Below are 19346 nucleotides of genomic sequence, written 5' to 3' on the forward strand. Positions count from 1 at the left end.
ACGCTGGGTCCGCTTAACCATAGCGAAGTGCACGTCCGGTCTAGAGCGGATACGGAAACGGTCTGTGTGCGAGCATGTAATGTAGCTGTGGAAATTACCGGATACGAAAGGGCGGACTCATGACCGGATATGAGCTCAGAACAGTGAATAGAAACCAAGTACCACTGAAAGCATTTATGACGCGAGGTTTAAATTCCCATAGCCCGAAGGCCCAAGGCCGGGATGGTCAATTCGCGCTCTGGTCGCGCTGTGATTGGCTGGGTCAGTCTGTCAGGCCATAGAACATAGAAAGCACAAACTAGTTTTGCCTCTGTCTGGATATACGTATTTAAAGGACAGGTTTGACAGATAGCTTGGGCTTGTCTGTACCGGTTTAACCACTGTAAAACAATGGAAGGAATTTAACTAAGCATAACACCTGGATATAGTAGTATAACATTATAATAATAATAACAAGACACAATGGGGGAAAATAGTTGGGGAAATACAAAATACCAAGGAGCAATGTTATAATGTAAATAAAAAAATAACCATACAGATAATATTCTTGCAGTAATACGTGTAGAGCAGTGGTTCTCAACAGTGGTCCGGGGACCACCAGTGGTCCTTGAGGGGGTTCCAGCCTCCCGGTGGCCCCCAGCTAAATGATGGAGAGTTGAGTAACCAAATGGATCATTTGATATCTTTGAGAGTCAGTGTAGAATGGGTCAATTTGGTTTCATTTTATTTTTACTCTTAGATTATTGTTAAACATCTGCATAACTAAATTTACACAATTGGAGAATGTAGAAGAATTAATTAGTTTTATCAAAGCTTGCCTGTTATCTCTCCGAGTCCTATGGGTACGGTACCAACATCAATTTCAATACAGCATGGAATTGTGGACAAAATTGTATCCAACGACAACACAATATTCTACGTTTCTAGTCTGAGAGGCCAAATCTCATCAAATGGTGGTCCGTGGCATAGCAGTCACTTAACATATGACTGCTATGGTCTCTTTTGCAAGACACTTTATGTATATATACTTATATATTATTCGCCCCCTCTATTGATGCACCTTCTCTTTATTGGTACTGTACTGCTCTTGTCTTTGTTTTTTTTCCCTCTTATCTATCTTTTCTTACGTCTCTGTAACTTTGTAAATAACTGTATACTGCTGTGCTACTTCTGGACAACTGAATTTCCCCCTTGGGATAATAAAGGTATCTATCTATCTAACATATGAACTCAATACTGCCACCCTCTGGCGGAGTCAGGTATGATCCACTAACCAGTAAATGGTTTCCTTATCACCACTAAGGGGCGCTATCTCCACTCTCTGTACTCTGCAGCGCTGCGGGCTGGAGTCAGTCAGTGTTGTTGTTTTGGATCAGCTGCCGCCTTGCTAACGCTAAAGCTAGCCGCCATACATATATCTCCTGCGTTCCTGGGTCAGTTTTCTGTCCAAGTTCAGCGAAATGAAGAAGTTCTTTGATGACATAAAGAAGGACATGAAGTTCAAGACTGCTGGACCCGGGAAGAAACTCGCTGCAGAAAGGCAAATAGCAAACTTTACCCATTCCTTTCTGGTTGAATAGCTTTTCTGACGTTTGCTGAGTTATGTTAGCTAACGCAGCTAACATAACTGTCACTGTCAACAGCGTATCAACGCGTCTTCTATGCCTGAACCAGTTTATTAGCATGGCTAGCTGTTTGCTAAATGTACTACTGGGTTGTATAATACATATTGTCTCTGTCGGATAGTGTAGATTACTAGAGCCCTTGTGATTTCTAGCCCACATGTCATAATCCCATTGAGAAGCTAGTTAACCACCCTCTGACAGCAAGTAAATAGAGGATAACGGTAATCGCCCACCCACCAGGAAATAGCCAGTCAGCTCATTAGTAAACCAGAGTGTTGTTAGTTACCTTTGTACTAACCCTGAAATCTCAGTTACACTAACATATGGGATAAACTAACACTAAGGATTTTGCTGTGTAGTGTGTGTGTGTGTGTGTGTGTGTGTGTGTGTGTGTGTGTGTGTGTACGTGTGTACATGTAACCAAACTTTAGATTTTGCTTTGGGAAAGAGTCTTGAAGATAATTAATCTGTCAGAGACACATACACATAAACATTGCCCCCGTGTGTGTTCATATTCATAAACAATACAGCTCACAACCTCAAGTGGTGCAGAGCAGTGCAAGTGCCAAGCCTCGCTATCATGCACCCACCGAAGGGGCACAGAGGGCAGGGGCGGCAGCCCTGGCCAGGATTGAACATCAGCCACGACCCAAGATCCAGACCTCACAGGACGCCATCAGGAACCAGGGTAAGTCCAGGCTACTGCCATCTGCCATGGAATCATTGCTCATTGCAGCAATGCTAGCATCAGCTTGTCTCCCCCTTTGTGTCCAAGCTGTTAACTACCTGTGGTAGTTTTGAATGTAGTGATGCTTGTCACTAAAATCATGTTGTTTCTGTGTTTGTGGTAAAAGAGGGCCATAGTACTGATTAATATGTTCATGAAAATGATTATGCATTTAACTACTTTGAGTCCCATGATGTAGTTCATTACATTCCTTCATGCTTGTCACTTTCTCCATGGGTCCCATGTGCCTGTAAATAAACATATTTCCTTTTTACTAATTGGTCAATTAGTCTAGAAGCATTGCCAATTCTTACCATTAAAACGAGTTTGTGTGGTAACTAAGCACCATGCCATAGCTTGATTGGTTGAATACCTTATTACCAGTAAGACTCCCTAATCGGGCAAAAATGTGTTTTTTCCAAAATCTTCCTGATCCATGTTGATGACATGAGTGTAGACATGCTGTGTAGTGATTTTAGGGCAAAATCTGTAGGAGCAGTGTCCAAAAATGTGTTTTTAAAAATCGGCCTGAAGGTGGCGCTATATGGGACAGATTCATGTTGATGGGATGAGTGTAGACATACTGTGTAGCGATTTGCGTGATTTTAGGGCAAAAACTGTAGGAGCAGTGTCCAAAAATGTGTTTTAAAAATCGGCCTGAAGGTGGCGCTAGAAGAGGGCCATGTGAGAAATGAGGGGTGGGGTCTCCGCGTTGCCTTGGCGGACGAATAGGTACCGGCCCCGGCTCTCCCGGACGCTCCTAGCCCGAGTTACGGCATTTTATGTGAGCTGCAGTGGAGGGGGTCCTCCACTGGGGGCGCCACCACTTTTGCATTCCTTCTGGAGCACCAGGAGTGGGTGGTCCCCAGGAATTCCCCGTGAGCAGCCCCGTTGGGGTGGTCATTTGGTCATTTTTGCACATTTGGTCATTTTTTACACCTGGGGGTCCCTGAAGCTCCGGGGGTCCTTGGAGGTTGTAGTTTGGCAGGTAAGGAGTGTGTGTGCAAAATTTGGCATGGATGGGGGCAACGGTTGTGGAGATATGAGCAGGGCAAAAGTGTGACGTGTGACGGACGGACGGACGGACGGACAGACAGCCGGTGGAGGTTTTGGTAGTAAATGCGACCTACGGTCGCAATTAACATTTTGTAGACAGTATAGTGGTACGATTATACAATGGTGCTAAAAGGATAACACAAAAAAGCCCCAAGGGCTTGTTTACACTGTGGTCCTGTGAATTCAATACTACTTAAATAGACTGGGATCAATTGGCTTTGCAGTTTGTATTATTCGATCTAGAGGTTACAGAAGCAATCTGTGTGTGCACTGCATGTATACTGTGTGGAAGTTATCAGATAGAGCAGGCTCCAGATTGAATGTCATGTGAATTCTGAACAGCAAATAGAATAGAAACTAGGCTTTACCTAGGTACTGTGGAAAGTTAGTTAGTTAGTTAGTTACAATTTGAAAAAACTGATTGTCTGACATGACTTTCCGTATTATCTGTCTGTAGTGAAAAGAGAACTGGAGGCAGAGGCGGCTGCACTCTCTGAAAAAGAAAGGGCAGCAGAGGTGAGAACTACATCAATTAAAGCAAATGTTCAGGGGAAGTGAAATATCCACAGTTCCAAGCAGTTCATGTGTTTGGAAATAAATGTGGAAAATATATATATTTTATATGATTAATGGAGATCAACTTTTTGATTTTCTATTTGATTGGTCACATACATTATATTAATCATAATTCTGAAAATAATATGTATTCTTCCCAGGGATCCCAAGTACCAGTGAAGGATTTTGCTCGTCTCTCGGTGTCAGCAGTGTATTTCACCTGTCCACTGACTGGAGCCACTTTAACTAAAAGTGAAAGAGAAGTACACCTCAAAGAGGCCATCTTTATGGTAGGACATATAGTTAAGATTTTTGTTTTACGTGTTCATCTGAAATTAGCATTTGTTTAAATGGCATAAAAGTCAAATATTATGTATAGTCAACGTTATTGCTTGGTGAAAACAGATTTTCAAGATTCTCGTGGTCTGAAATCTACTGACATACTAGGAGAAAAATGCTCTCTGTTTAATGTTAATGTGATGATTTCAAAAAACAAAATAATAATAATAGCTTGGATTTATATAGCGCTTTTCTAAGTACCCAAAGCGCTTAACAACATAAGGAAAAAAAAAACTTTATTAGGATAATAAAAACAGTAAATGCAACAATTCAAAAAGATAAAAGTAGGTCAAGGACATCTGCTTATAATATTGGAAGTTCTGCATCTATGCATCTGAAGCTGACCATTACACCTTTTAAGAGTGTATGTGTATTTGATACTTCACCTCTCAAGAACATCAGGTGATTGATAAATGTGGTCCTGTTGTTTTGAATGAATCATGTGTCATTGTTTCTGTCAGAGGTTTGAGGAGGATGCTGTGGAGGCTTCTATTATGATGATGCACACATTCAACAAAGACAGAGACAAAGTGAAGGCTGCTGTGGACATCATAAGCAAGTAGGATTTATCCCCCATGTGTATGTTTATGATGAAGATGCTAATGAGATTTATCATCTTAAACTGGGCTGAATTTGAAATCATAAATGGTGTTACCCTTTAGAGATGTGTATGATTATTTTGCTATTCTTGAAATAACTATATATGTTAATGTTTTCCACAGGTATGTTGACAATGTGTCTAAGAACCCTACAGAAGAGAAGTATAGGAAAATTAAAGTCAGCAACAGGGTGTTCCAGGTAATCTAATGCTTAATCAACATGACACCACTGACTCCTCATCAAAGACTGACAACAACATGACACCTGACTGTTTGTTCCATCATTATTGTCTTCTTTGTACTGCTCTGCAGGAGAAGGTTCACTGTGTCGAGGGGAGCAGAGAGTTTCTGCAGGCCTTGGGCTTTATAAGCGCTATGATGCCAGTGGATGGACAAGGTAAACTGATGTGTCCATCAATATCCCAGTGTTCACTTGCTACTGCACACTTTAAAATCAGTCAATAATACTGTCATGATGCAGCAGGAAAACACAGATTTCTTCCATGAATAAAATACTCGTTGCCTCCGTCCCTTTCCCTACTGACACACTCATTTGTGTACACCCTTTCCTGGAGAGCAGAGGAGGAAGAGGAGTTCCTGGTGTTACCAGAGCAGAGTGCAGAAGACCTGGAGCTGATGATGGAGAGGAGGGACCGCCTCCAGAAGGGGGAGCCAGTCAGAGCTCAGCTGAACAGACAGCCTCAGGCCTTCAGACCCTCTCCTAACGCCACACACTTTGAGCTGCCTCAGGAGTTCTACAACCTGTCGGCAGAGGAACTCAAGAAAGAGCAGCTGCAGAGGTAATGGTGGTCGCACACTACTAAACTCCAAGTGTGACTTGACTGTGAACATCACAGCAGACACTGATAATTCTCTCTAAACCTAAAGCGATGTTGGGTCAGTTGGTCCTGTGCCCTGAGCGAGGAATCTTTGCTCTCTCCATTCACTTCAGTCATTTTGTGTGGCAAATCGGGTCTCAAAAACACATTTAGCACACACGCAAACAAACATGAACAAAGTGGATCTGACTGTTTTAAGTTAAATTTGTTATATGCCTTGCCTATTCTGCCTACTAGTTAACATACATTATCATCACTCACACTACACCGATATTGGTGACCTGTCGACCTCTGCCATGCTAGATAGCTTTACATTTGAAAGGGTAATATAACATGAATACAGCCCTTTAACTTTCCCCCAAATAAGACTTTAGGAGGATGTATTGAATAAGACGTTAGGAGGATGTATTGTTAGAATCAGCTTCTTTTTCTGTTCATTTATGTACTAAAACATTTATTTATTTATTTTGATTTATATTTATTCCACCATACAATGAGTGATAGGAGGGAGAGAATAACAATATTCAGCTTTTCCCTCTCAAAGAAAACACAAGCAACTGATAAAGATGATAAACAGTTGAGGGTTACAACGAAAACAAGACGTTTGTCCTTGCCTGCTTGTATTCCTTGTCCTTATATCTGAGTCATTAGAGTTAGAGTCACTAATGTGTCTGTGTGGTCATGTGTTTGTCAGGAGTGAGCTGGTGGAGAAAAACGCCATGCTGCGCACCAAGGCAATGAGAGAGAAAGAGGAGCAGAGAGAGAGAAGGAAATACAATTACACTCTCCTGAGAATCAGACTACCTGATGGAAACCTGCTGCAAGGTCAGTTCACATCTTGTTGTCCCCAATGCCCCACCAGTAGTGCTGTCACAATTATTACATAATCATCTTATCGTGATTATTTGACATTATCGCAATTATTTTGTCATAATCGTCATAATCGTGAATGTTGAAAAATGTGAGAAATAGTGGAAATAGCAGAGCTCGGCTATTTCCACTATCAATGTTATTTTTTAAGTAGTAAGTTGTCAAATATGTCAGTAATGTATTTGTATATGTAGGTTATGTGTCATATCTACCATATGCAACTTCAAAGCCTAAAAGCCAAACAGAAATGTAATTATCAACGACAAATACACAATTAAATCGTTAATCGCCAATTATTTGAGTGACAATTAATCGTCATGTAAAATGTCATATTGTGACAGCCCTACCCACCAGTACAATTAATACAAAAAGATCAAGTTTGGGATTGACCTGTTGTGTGTCTGATCTGATCCCAGGGATCTTCTACGCCTGGGACAGGATGCCGGTGCTGTTCAGCTTTGTGCGGGAGTCTCTGGAGGACGGCTGGCAGCCCTTTGAGCTCATTGCTCCCGGAGCACAAAAGCTACAAGAGTCTGAAGAAATGGCCCTCGCTGAGTGTAATTTGGTGAGCGGAATCCACTGACAATGTTACAGCTAGAAAGTAATAATGCATCTTTAAGAGGTGTCGATGATGTTATCATAATGGCTTTTTACTTGAAGTGCTTTACAAATAAGTAATTAGTCCTGATTCAACTACAGGCGTGATACAAATAGCAAATTCAAACCTTGTTCATCTGTGGCATGAACATCAGAGTCTAACGCAGTGGTTCCCAAACATATAGCACGAGACCCAAAAGAGAGATTAAACGTTTGCCCGAGACCCAAGCTAGTGAAAACAAGCTCACCACACGCCGCATTGCGAGCTTGTTAATCGGCTATTTTCGACTACTTCTTAAACATTTGTTTTCTAATTTATGGAATTCCTTAGATTTTTCTTTTATTTATTCATGAAAATGTATAATTTGATTTGATAAATGAGTCCCGACCCAGTGTTTGGGCGCATAGGCGCCGTTGCGGCATGTGCTTCCTCTCTCGAGCCCCCACCACCAGCGCCATCGCGCTGGGCCAGATTTACATTACAGTAACAATAGACACATTGGCTGCCCCATGTGTCTACCTTTTACCAAGCTTACAGGTTGCGTGCTTGTTTTTGCCCCCGGGAACACGCACATAATTCTGCATCTATGGTTTAACGGTAAATGCAGTTGTGCAGAGAAAGCAGTGAAGACAATGACTGAGCTTTGTTCAGCATGGTAAACATCAGTAAATTATGTTGCTCTGTTTCAGGTACCTGCGGCTCTGTTAACATTTTCCTGGGATCCAGCCGTGCAGGCGGACATTGCAGCTGCTGGTGGGAAGAGCCCTGCCCTTCTCAAACCAGAGCTACTGGAGAACATTCGGACCCTTAGCTGAGCCAACCTCCCCTTTATCCCTGAACTCTCCCTGCTATCCCCCTCCCTGGTGCGTCAGGGGTGAAGTTGTACCTCCTCACTGACTGAGGACCAGCTTCTCTCCTCAAAATGACAAACCAAAATAAATCATTAGTGGAGATATTTCCATACCAGACCCCAAATTGCCACTGATTAGGGGCAATTTTGCCCTAATCCCCTTGTCTTGCTGAGCCTCTCATTATCCCCCTTTCAACTGTGGAGATAAAGTCATAACCAACAGCCCATCTCAGCAAACGCACTCCTGTACCAACTGTTATACTTTCTACTGTATTGCATATGGAGACCTTATTTCAACTGTGTCACCCTTTGCTCTACTAATGAATAGTTCTTACATAACAGTTGGAAAGACAGAGGAATACATTCAGGGTTATGTAAAATGGCAGCACTATTCAAAGGGGAGTGTTACCAGTCTGTTGATTCTGTACGAGTCCAAGTAAAGCTGAAAAAAATACTTTTGTATTCAAAAGACTGCTAGGTATGTTTCAGTTGCTTGTGTAGCTTTGACAAAAGTCAGGTGTTCAATTATGACACTACTAATGGTTGACTTATGTCAAGTCCATTACTGTATTGTATGCACATGTCCTACTCTGCCCGGTTCATGAAGCTAAGCTATTATATATTTTAAATTAACCATTGTATTATATTTTTCTGACCTAACAAGCACTTTTCAGCAGTGAGTATTTGAAATTAGTTATGTACAGAGACCCTTAAGCGGGAATGCTAAAGAATTGGAGATTTTATTTTATTGCTTTGTACTCGGTAGTACTGTATTGACAAGTGAATTCTAGACGCACTCTTACAAAAGGTTTAGGCTACCTAACCTGCTTCACACAGGCTCTCGTGTAAATTACTTGCAGCTGTTTTAGTTCAAACTTACTTGCAGCTCTAATGTTTTAGTTAAAACTGGCAGCATGGAAACCTTAATAGTGGTGGATGTGCTTATAGTGTTGCTTCCTGGCTATATTAAAATGGTCTATATTTCAAACTCCACTACGAGAAATATATAGAGCACACTATGAATCCCATGAGAAACTGACTGAACAGATGGGCTTCATTGTTGGTTTATCTGCTAGTTTCTATTATTGAATACCTTTCCCCCCCATCCCTTTGTGTTCACAACCTTTATCAAGTATGAGGTTGATGTAATGCCATACGTTATGCTTTTAAATGCATGCAAGGCATTACTGTATGTGCACTTCTAATTTAAAGGACAACTTTTTTTTTTAAGGGTTTATATTTTCGATTATAGGAGATGTTAAAATGTTTTCATTTACTGCTTTCTATTGTTATAACGATTTTGATTTCAGTGGGTGGGGGCATGCGTACAAGTGGCTAAATATGTATTTTTTAGACCTAAGCCCTCGGTTTGTTTACTATTTACAGTAACACTACTAGGCCCCCATAAGTCTGCCCGTGAAAGAGTGGTGCATCTTGGGAATGGCTTATTGTGTCTAAAAAGACATTTAGCCACTTGTACGCATGCCCCATCCACTGAAGTTAAAAACGCATGCCCCATCCACTGAAGTTAAAATCGTTAAAACTATGGAAAGCAGTAAATGAAAACATCTTTACACTTGTCTTCTCTCCAATTACAATCTAAAATATGAACCCTTGTTGTAAAAAAAATTAAAACCCAAAGTTGTCCTTAAAGTGAGAAAATGCATGGTTTACCCGTTAGTGGGTGGCTTGGATGACAACAACCTACCTCCAAAGGGCAGTGTGACAATGATGGTGCTTGGATGATACTGGGGACTGGAAGCACTTGGGCCAAATGTCCGGTTTGTGTAGAATGTGTTGTACAACCAGCCAACTCTCAACATTACTTATCATTTTGACAGTGTGCTCACACACCACTGCTGTCCATCCGTCGGCTGCACATGGATGTTAATGTTTCATTGGCAAAGTATCTTATTTATACCTAGTAGTGAAGAACTATTGTTTGATCTGTCCATACATTGAAGTTCTGAGTTGTGCTCGATTGCTTTCTAACCTGCCTGTAATTTAAAAAAAATAAAGATTGCACTGTCTTAGCGTTGTGTAATGACATTGAGGTAAACCTGTTCTAGTCCACCCCAGTCCTCTGTTAAACTTACATTTTGAGTAAACCCAACTTTTGTTTAGCCCCCCCTGCCCAACCAGAAATGCTTTTATTCTAGTTTTACACATGTACATTTTTTTTTAAATAATCTTTATTTAACAAACAAATGACCTTTAGAACACCTGAAAATCGAGAGAACAAGGGCTCAGAGCATTCATAATGCCACCAACACTTAACAGTAATGTTAATGGACGGCTAGCTTTAGTTTCTACTCCACCTCTATAATTAAAAGAACAGATAACACAGGTCTAGAGAAGCAGTAGTGGTCTGTTGAGCAGCCGCGAAGTCTACTGCACCAACAGTACTCCAAAATCACGTAAAGGAGCTCTTCACCCATTTTCAATTTCATATAATTGGTCCTCACTAAGACGGCAACATTTCTCACCATCTCTCTCACTGGTGCGCAATGGACAGTTCAGAAACCTGCCCGTCAACATTGATGGGGATTCCAAGACAACAGAAACTACAGCCTTTCTCTAGCGGAAAAGTTAGCACGCTTAAACAGAAGCCATTGTTCTTGCATAAAATAAAAACCAGATGTCGTAACTTGGTAGGCAGGTTTCTGAACTGTCCAACGCTCAGAGTGAGTGCGATGCGAGTAGACAGAAAGGGAACCATCTTGAAATGAGCAGGACCAATTATATGAAGATGGTTTGAAAATGGGTGAAGGGGTCCCAAGCCTTTATCAAAATGATTCTTTATACTTCAAGTGTAATAACGTTGGCATTATGTTGACTGAGGCAGCCTGATAGAGAAGGGGAAGGACAAAAAAAGGCATATAAAAGTGCAGTACATTTAACCATATTGTTATTTTTTTAATGAATTCAACCTGTTCAAGTATTCTTGAGAAAATAGGGGAAAAAATACATATTTATATAAATGACACAGGGCCTAACTGTACAAGCCAGATCTCACACACAGCAATTACTCCAGTAGGCTCTCAAAATTATGAGTAAATACACCCACTGAAATCAATGGGAACCAATTGGGAGGACCTGCAGCCATTCACTTTTCTGACTTAATTCTGGCCAGACAACAGTTTTGTATTTGATGCATTAGGTGAGGCCGTTTTGTGAGCCCAATCATCAATGAGTTAGACATGCCAGACAGTCCTCACATTCATTGGGCAAATATACTCTGATATTTTCACTGTTCAACCCCAAGCTGTTCTGAGAGTCACCTTTCACTAATCCAAAAGAAACAATACCCGACGGAATTCCCAACCTCAACAACAAAGCAGGTTTCAACATTAAAGAAAATCTGTCATTAACGGTTTCATATAATCAAGACACTTGGACTTTGCAGGTAAGATGTCCCCTGACACTGTAAGAGAGTTGGGAGGGGCAAGGCATAATACTGTGAAGATGTCATGTGGCAGTACACTTCTTTAACTTGATTGAAGGCTTGATTTTGTCTGAAAATAAACCTTGATTTTGTCTGAACATTAAGAATCCCAGGAAGGGAGAAGTGAAGGGGACAGGGGGGGGGGGGGGAGAACCTTGGGCAGTGAGTAAGTCAGAGGATGGCTAATGGACAGGAGGAAGACCAGTCCCTTTCTTTAGGCTGTGGCAGCTGTAGGAGCAGGGCTTGTGAGGGGTAGAGCAGCGTTGTCAGAGGCAGTGACTTCCATCTGGTCTGAGGTATCTCCCTCTGTGATGGAGGTGTTCTCTGTACATGAACCTGTGGTGTTGAAGGGTTAGGGTTTTAGATCTCGGTTACACGTGACATTATAAAACAGGCCTTCGATTTCTTCTAGGGATACCGTGATAAGATATATATATATATATATATCGCATATTGGTGCGATATGAGCCTAAAAACGTATATCGGATCATATCGTACGTAATTCAGCTAAAACTTCCGATAGAGCGCTCCAATATAAGCACTCCATTCCAGGAGTCTGCTCCACGGTCACGCACAAGTCAAGACGGCAGCAGCAGTACAACAGAGTGAACTCTGATAGAAAGCAAAGCCAGCAGAGTGAGTAGAACCAACAGCAGCTCAGTGCAAAACTTGCAAAAAAGACACAACCACACACTGGTTCCCAAGACCAACAACAAACGTTGCCAGAGACGCTCATGCAGAGCTATCGAGTTAGCGTTAGCAGCTACAGCTTAGCCACCAGTGTGTGTGCTTCATGTGTAGCAGGGGCCAGGGGGCGGAGGAAAAAAAACGTCATAAGGGAAAGGGTGCAGATTTACAAGCTCTCAACATGTCATGCTGCAAGGTGTGGGCTTGTAGATCGGCTATTATAGTAAATTTATAAAAGTGTGCTGCCTGCCCGATATCAGACATCATAGAAAGACTTAAAATTATGTGCTATATCGTATCAGTCCATATCGGAATCGTATCGAATTAGATGCCTTCATATCGTATCAAAGATGAAAAATCTATATCGCAGCATCTCTAATTTCTTCTAGGTTCATAGTTGACTACCTGCACAATGTGCACATAATGGCAGTTTCGCATTCTCAATGCGACCAAAAATGTGAGGAGAAAGAAAAAACACATAAAGTATATACTGTATTGTCAACAGCTGTCAACACTGTAGTATACTACAGTATATCAGTATCCATGTCTAGCAAAGTTTGAACCAAGTTTGTACTGTATGTAAATGTATCAATGAATGTCAGTCACTTCAGTCATGAAGCGTGTGGAAGCGGGATCATAGCTGAAGATATACAGTATCTAGAATTTCAGTGAATCTTTTAGTCACACCAACACAGTTTCTTCCTAATCCCTGGAGGTTCAACTCACCGCTCTGTGTGGTGCTGGTGACAACAATGCAGTCATCCTCATCGCCATCCTCAGTGTCGGCCTGGAATCCATCCGTCTCCATTGCCTAGGAGGAGAATCAGGTATGCATGACCATTAACATTCAGACAAGCACATGCCTTCACTGATACACAAAGACGGGACGAAGAGGTAATTTCCTTTTAGCAGACTGTGCATATTATTACTATCACTTCGCAAGCGGTGTGCATATTCGCAGCACAGAAAATAAATGTAATGTTTACAGAAAACTTAAAAAGCTACTGCAGGCACTGGGCAGTGCTGATCATCCTTTTCCAGTAGAACTTAGTTGCAAACAAGTTGCGCCATTTACAAAGGTTACCACAGCAGAAAGGTGTAGAACAGACATACTGTTAAACTGGGAACTGCATTCAACCTAGCCTTGCCGATCTACAAGCTATGGCTGGTGGACAATACCTTCTCCTTTCCATGGCAAATATTGCCGCGCTACATAAAAAGTAACGTTATGTATCGATAATATGATTTGGAATGTGCTATCAAAGATATCAGAAATCAGGGTGAACTGCCACAGATGATGTTAAACGGAACGCAATATTGTTACACCAAGCACAGACACATACTTTTAAAAGTGGGCTGTTTGAATAGAGGACACATTGTTATTAACCCAATCATTTTTTAAATCTTTGGCATGTCGGAAAAACTAGTGGCTACAGTATATTCCCAAATGCAAGACAATGAAGACAATATGTTTTTCTAGCCACCAGTCGCCCGACCCGATTTCATTTCAAGGAGTTTCATGCTGTGACGATTTATTTATTGGTTATACTTCATCTGTACAACGTTGTTGCACGGTGAACATGGCCGATCTAAAAGCCATCAAGGCCTCGAGGATGTCGACGCAAAATATATGTACAGCTTTTTAGATGGGGTCCCTAGCAGCCAACCAGAGCTCGTCCGGCATTCGACGCCTCCCTACAACTTCCGACCCGCCGCAACAGTGTACCCACCAACTCTTCAACAGCAGATTTTTCAGCAACCGGCGCTTTCCAACACATACCGCCGCCGATGTGGCGGTGAGCTACCGCATCACATAAGAACCATGTTCCAAAAATCGACGAATCAGCGCGCAGATTCCGTCAGGTATAGGACTCTGACGTATGATATTTGAGTTACATTTGATAACGTCTGTATGTATTTATTTTCTTGCTGTGGATACTTTTTCACCGTCCGTTGATGAATCATATCTATACTAGGCTATACGCCAGGCTCAGCCATTCGTTTATTTTTGGAGGAACTGTTTTATATGCCACAATCCAGTTGAGACCCTATGGTAAAATAACTGATCCAGGGGGATAGCGGTCTCTAGCGGCAGTGATGTCAGACTTTGGTTCTCTAACAACGTGGTGGATATACCAGGACATGGGCAGATTAACACATGGTAGCTAAGCATCATCTCCCACCTGCTCGCGGTCCGTAGTACACTTCTTCATGAACTTGGTGATGGACATGCTGCCCACGCTCTTCCTCTTGGAGGATGAAGGTGTGGTGGACGAGGGCTGGGGTATGGTGGGGGAGTTCCCATGCGAGCCCGTGGCTGCGTGGGGCTCTTCCCGGAGCTCTTCGCGAGCCCCTGATGTGAGGTAGTTCCACTGGCAGGGCACCGGGAGGGTCTCCTGGCCAAGGCGGCTCAGGACCTCGGCGTGCACGTACCAGCAGCGGAATCTGTGTGTAGAGCGCTTCTCGTAGACAGCGTTGCTCTGTATGAGGCGCTTCAGGCGTAGTCTGGTGGAGGGAGGGACGGATGGGTAAATTAATACAACAGACTCAAATGAACTTGTCAAACGTATTTGATCCCATTTTCAGGCCTATAGCAATCATATGGTTCAATAATGAGGCTCTAAAGGTCTTTGCACACTGCTGCGTTTTTCGGGTCGAATATCGGAGTGAATTTCGGAGTGCGTGAATAAAGAAATCAACCTCACGTTATGTCAATCACGTTTGCACACTGCCGCCGGTTTCGTATTTATTTTCGGACCAGGGTTGATTTTTTCCGATTTTCGGTGGATTTCGAAAACACGCAGTGCAGTGTGCAACCACCTTTACTCCAGTGTAGGGATGGGACGATATGAAAGCTTCATATCACGATTATTTTGACCAAAGAAATCGTGATTTACGATATTATCGCGATAATCAAAATATCCCCAACATCCATTATCCTCTATCCTGGGGCGGAACATTTGCCAAAAGTAGCAGATCTACTTCTTGTGTATCCAAACATATTTCAAAACATTTATTAATTCCAAACCTTTTCCAGGCCTGGAAAAGAGTTTTCAAACAAGTTTCACAATATTTCCAGAAATTCCATGGCCGTGGGAACCTAATGTATTTGAGTATCTGGTCTCGTAAACAAACCTTTAGGACATAAGGAGCATGTCTGATATCTGTCTGATATCATGTCTTTTACGCTTCAAATGAGAAATCGAAGGAGACTGGTGGGGAAAAACATGGTTCCCAAGACTGCCAACACCAGTGCGATCCCAGTATTCCCAGGCCAGCTGAGCCCTGAGTGGGTTTTCTCAGCCGCAGGCCAAAGCTCTCTACTACACCTTCCCTAACACTTTCACAGGAGATTGTGTAGCCTATATTATAGCTAGAACTATCGGTTACTTTTTTTTTGAGCGGTGGTCACAACGCTCCTATACGTGGCTGTGTGTGTGGGTCTGTCTGTCTGTCTGTCTGTATGCGTGTCTGTCTGTATGTAGCCTGCCCTACAGTACCTTTTGTGACCACACATGTTAAGGGAGGGGCGCTGTTGTTCAGGCCAGGCCAGACACCCACACACACACACACACACACACAATATATATATATTTGTTTTGCTGTTGCGCAGCCTCCACGACCACCGCTCAGTTCACACAGGTGTGATTTTTTAAAATTCATTGAATAAACAAGAAGCTGTTTTTTTAAGAATATATATATATATATTTTATAGTAGACTGAATACCCTTGGGAACGATGCAAGTCGGAAATGCATGCACAACCTGGTTATGCAATACCAGTTGTAGGCAGAAGCACATTGTTAACTTCAAATCCTCCATAACATTGGTTCTCAAAGTGGGGTCCGGGGACCCCAGGGGGAGTTCTAGGGGGTCCCCAGCTAAATGATAGTTAGGAACTAAATTTCATTTGGTTCCATTTACACTCTCAGAGTTAAATTAACATTGATTTCACAGTATAAATTTGGGTCTCAGAGATAGAAATGCCATTAAACTGGGGGTCCTTGAAATTAAAATGTTTGATAATCACTGCTAGAGCCATAAACATCTTCTCTTATATGGAGGTCCCTGGCATATCTTTTCAAATGGGGGTCCGTGGGCTAATTAGGTGTCTATTTGGGGGTCCTTGACATGAAAAGGTTTGAGAACCGCTGCTCTATAGAGAGCTTGCTGAATCTCTGTTTGATAAATGTAACAGATTAGTTTAGTTTGCAGTGTATGGAACCAGGGCACTAATGAAAGCAGTTTCTTCACCTGGATGGGATGTCAGCCGAGCTGACAGGGCTGGAGATGCTGGGAGGCGATGACGATGAGTCTGATGAAGACGAGGACTGCTGGCGACAGAACTCCTGGAACTCTGTGGTGATCACCTTAGTGCTGTTGAAGTTGCCATGGAGCAGAGGCAGCAGCTGACGGACCACTACACCATGTGGAAAGAAAGAAGGCCATGTCTAGAATACCCGACTGAACAATCAAGCGCTTCGGGGGTGTATTTAGATGAGCCTAACGTAATCAAATGAGATTTAGGAATACCACTGGAGTCATAAAATAACCTCCTGCTTGAAGCTGGTTGTAAAAGAAATGAAATAAAGAAATAGTTTTCCACTAGTCTGACAGTAGTGTCTGGGCATGATTTAAGACCTGGACGGCTAAGCATCACTGCTCCTGCTAGTTTGCGCTTAATATTTTGTATATTCACTTGAATATACTGCATGTGATCAGATCACAAATAGTTGGATCGTCTTTTTGCTGACTACTATAGGCCTAATATATTGTGCTGGCGTTTATGTCCATTTAGGTGTCTTATATTTTGTTTTACAATGCATCTAGACATTATTGTCCTTTTAAACATTGGTCAAGGTGTACAGTACATCCCTGGTTTTAGATGTAACCTCTGTTCCCATCTTATCAGTTAAATCAACTACAGGACAATGAGGATGCAAATTGAACTTTTGCTTCTTTTATAACTTCAGGTAAATGCAGCACAGCAGCATGGTCTGTTACAGTCACAGCTGGTTGCAGCAACCACCCACAGGTTAGTTTAGGCCAAGGCGTTACTGTTTACACTACAAGCTTAAAGCTTTCTAAATCCTGTTAGCACAGTAAATGCAAAACAATACCTTTTGCACACAGCGTAGAACTGGTTCTTGTTATTCATGTGAATGTATAGGCTACATGGTTATACTCCTGTCAGCCTAACTCACAGGACCATATATAAATGAAACGGGAACATGTGGTGCAAGGGCAGGGATTATAAACTATCGTTTGCTTCTTACATCCAGATTGAGCACATCAGTCTGCACTACATACAGTAGGAGACTTTATTTTGAGACAAATAGGAGATGTGTGGCTTGGACACAAGGAGACCACCATCCACCAGGTCATCTCTTGTAAAATAGATCAGGTGTCATACTCACATTCCTCGTCACTATGGCGTTTGGATGCAGCCTGCTCAGGGCTGGGGGTGGTGTCTGCTTTGGGTAAAGGCTCTATCAGACACATGGCAAAAGGCTGCAATAACTCTACAGCAGCTCCGTTGTTCTGGCCCTCCCAGACGCAGCCCCTCACCACCGCCTCCAGCACCTTCACCTTCTTCTTACAGGACATGAGCTCATCCCACTCTCTTGCTTTCAGCTTCTGGCGCACTTTCTGTTTCTCCAGGTCACCAGCACCCTCCTGAGAGACACACACAAACACAGACAGAATGGTGAGCAGAGACAAACTGAATACAAAGGAAATGTACCGTATTGTTCTATAGGGGCTGTGTACCCAGAGCGCAGCGTAAGTTTCATATTGTTTAAAATGGGAGCGCCGTGTTTTTATGACGAGCGCCTTGCGTTTTCAGCTAGGAAAAAATGCTTTGGTGGACACAGCCCCACACAACCATAATTGCATTTCTGCTCCTATGCTTTGGTGTTTGGAAGAGACCCACTGACTTTTTGTACAGTATACAGAGTGACCTGATTGGTCACCGTAGGTTCGAAAGCTCATTTAAAAGATTGTCTCTCTCTTACTTTGTAAAAGAACTTGATAAGAGGTCTACCAACCGAAACTTGCTTTAACCCATTTAGACCGGGAACGCAAAATGCGTTTCTACCTTTCAGGCCGGGAACGCAAAATGCTGTTTATCCATTCAGACCGGGAACGCAAAATGCGTTTCCTGTAGTTTTTACCCTCTTATGGTCTCGTGGCCAATGAAATGCATCAGGAGGCGATGACGTATGCTTCCCTGACTACCGCAAAGCATTCTGGGATTTTTTCTTTCTTTACATAACTTTATTTGTCGGAGAATCCCAGTGCAGCTACTCATAGCGGCGAAATGGAAGACGCGTTGAGCGAAGGCAAACCAGGCCCGCTGGAATTGGCATTGTTATTGTTACGTGATATGTTTGATGTTTCAGTGTTTCATGGATTTCATCAGGACTGGATAACTTTTCACGGACGCACTTTGACACGGCTAGTTTCAGAGACCCGACTCTTTGCAGCACAGAGTCAACCCCAAACTCCAGAACAACAGATTCTAGGGATGAGGCCGAATATTCGGCACCGAAAATTTTCGGCCGAAAATGGCTAAAAATGCATTTTCGGTTTTCGGCCGTATAGTTTTTAAAACCGAATAGTATAGCACCGAATAGTGTGAAGAACAGGGGTCCAGTATAATCTCTCAAAAAGCAGCCGCAGCACAGTCTCTCTCTCTCCCCCCTCCCTCACTCACTCACTCACTCACTCCGTCTCGCATTCACTTCACTAGTCTGCGCAGCTGCCGGCTAACGAGTGTAGCCTATGTAATGTATGTCAGTGCGACCTGTCGCTCGTTGTGTAAGCTTAGCTCCGTGCCAGGCAGCGTGCCTCCGTCAATAGCGGGGCAGGTAAATGCATTTTTGCACTAAAATACTTCACAAGTGGAAAGAAACCTAAAACTTTTCACAAGTACTCCTTAGGGGTTGTTCCTATGATAAAACACGTTAGACACTGAAAAATCAAAATGGCTGCCATGTTTCCAAGATGGCTGCCTCTGAACAGTACGCCAGCCAGTTAATGTCCGATTTTCATAATATTAGAGTTGTTTTGTAGGTTTTAAAACATCGTGAGTTCATTTATTACTCTTTTAAAGCAGCCAGAATAACTTTTCTGACTTTTGGTTGGGGTCTTTCCTC

At 42.5% G+C, this 19346-nt stretch overlaps 2 protein-coding genes across 2 annotated transcripts in view; one reads left to right on the top strand and one right to left on the bottom strand.

Moving 5' to 3' along the window:
• Nucleotides 1-1392: 1392 nt before the first annotated feature.
• Nucleotides 1393-10050, top strand: ubxn6 (UBX domain protein 6). The gene is made up of 11 exons (XM_080728865.1): nt 1393-1540; nt 2156-2313; nt 3866-3924; nt 4125-4253; nt 4764-4861; nt 5025-5100; nt 5214-5298; nt 5482-5701; nt 6435-6565; nt 7027-7175; nt 7898-10050. The coding sequence occupies exons 1-11, from the start codon at nt 1461-1463 to the stop codon at nt 8021-8023; spliced, it is 1311 nt and encodes a 436-aa protein (XP_080584991.1). The 5' UTR covers nt 1393-1460; the 3' UTR covers nt 8024-10050.
• Nucleotides 10051-10793: 743 nt separating this feature from the next.
• The window catches only part of chaf1a (chromatin assembly factor 1, subunit A (p150)), a 22294-nt gene continuing 13741 nt past the window's right edge, over nt 10794-19346 (bottom strand). The window contains exons 12-16 of the mRNA XM_080728104.1: nt 17607-17865; nt 16444-16609; nt 14374-14695; nt 12917-13001; nt 10794-11839 (exon numbers count right to left, since the gene is read on the bottom strand). Of these exons, the coding sequence (XP_080584230.1) occupies nt 11718-11839; nt 12917-13001; nt 14374-14695; nt 16444-16609; nt 17607-17865 (954 nt within the window). The 3' untranslated portion in view covers nt 10794-11717. The remainder of the gene's footprint in view (nt 11840-12916; nt 13002-14373; nt 14696-16443; nt 16610-17606; nt 17866-19346) is intronic.

This window comes from Nannobrachium achirus (assembly GCF_963921795.1).
Source record: "Nannobrachium achirus genome assembly, chromosome: 1".
Taxonomy (NCBI): domain Eukaryota; kingdom Metazoa; phylum Chordata; class Actinopteri; order Myctophiformes; family Myctophidae; genus Nannobrachium; species Nannobrachium achirus.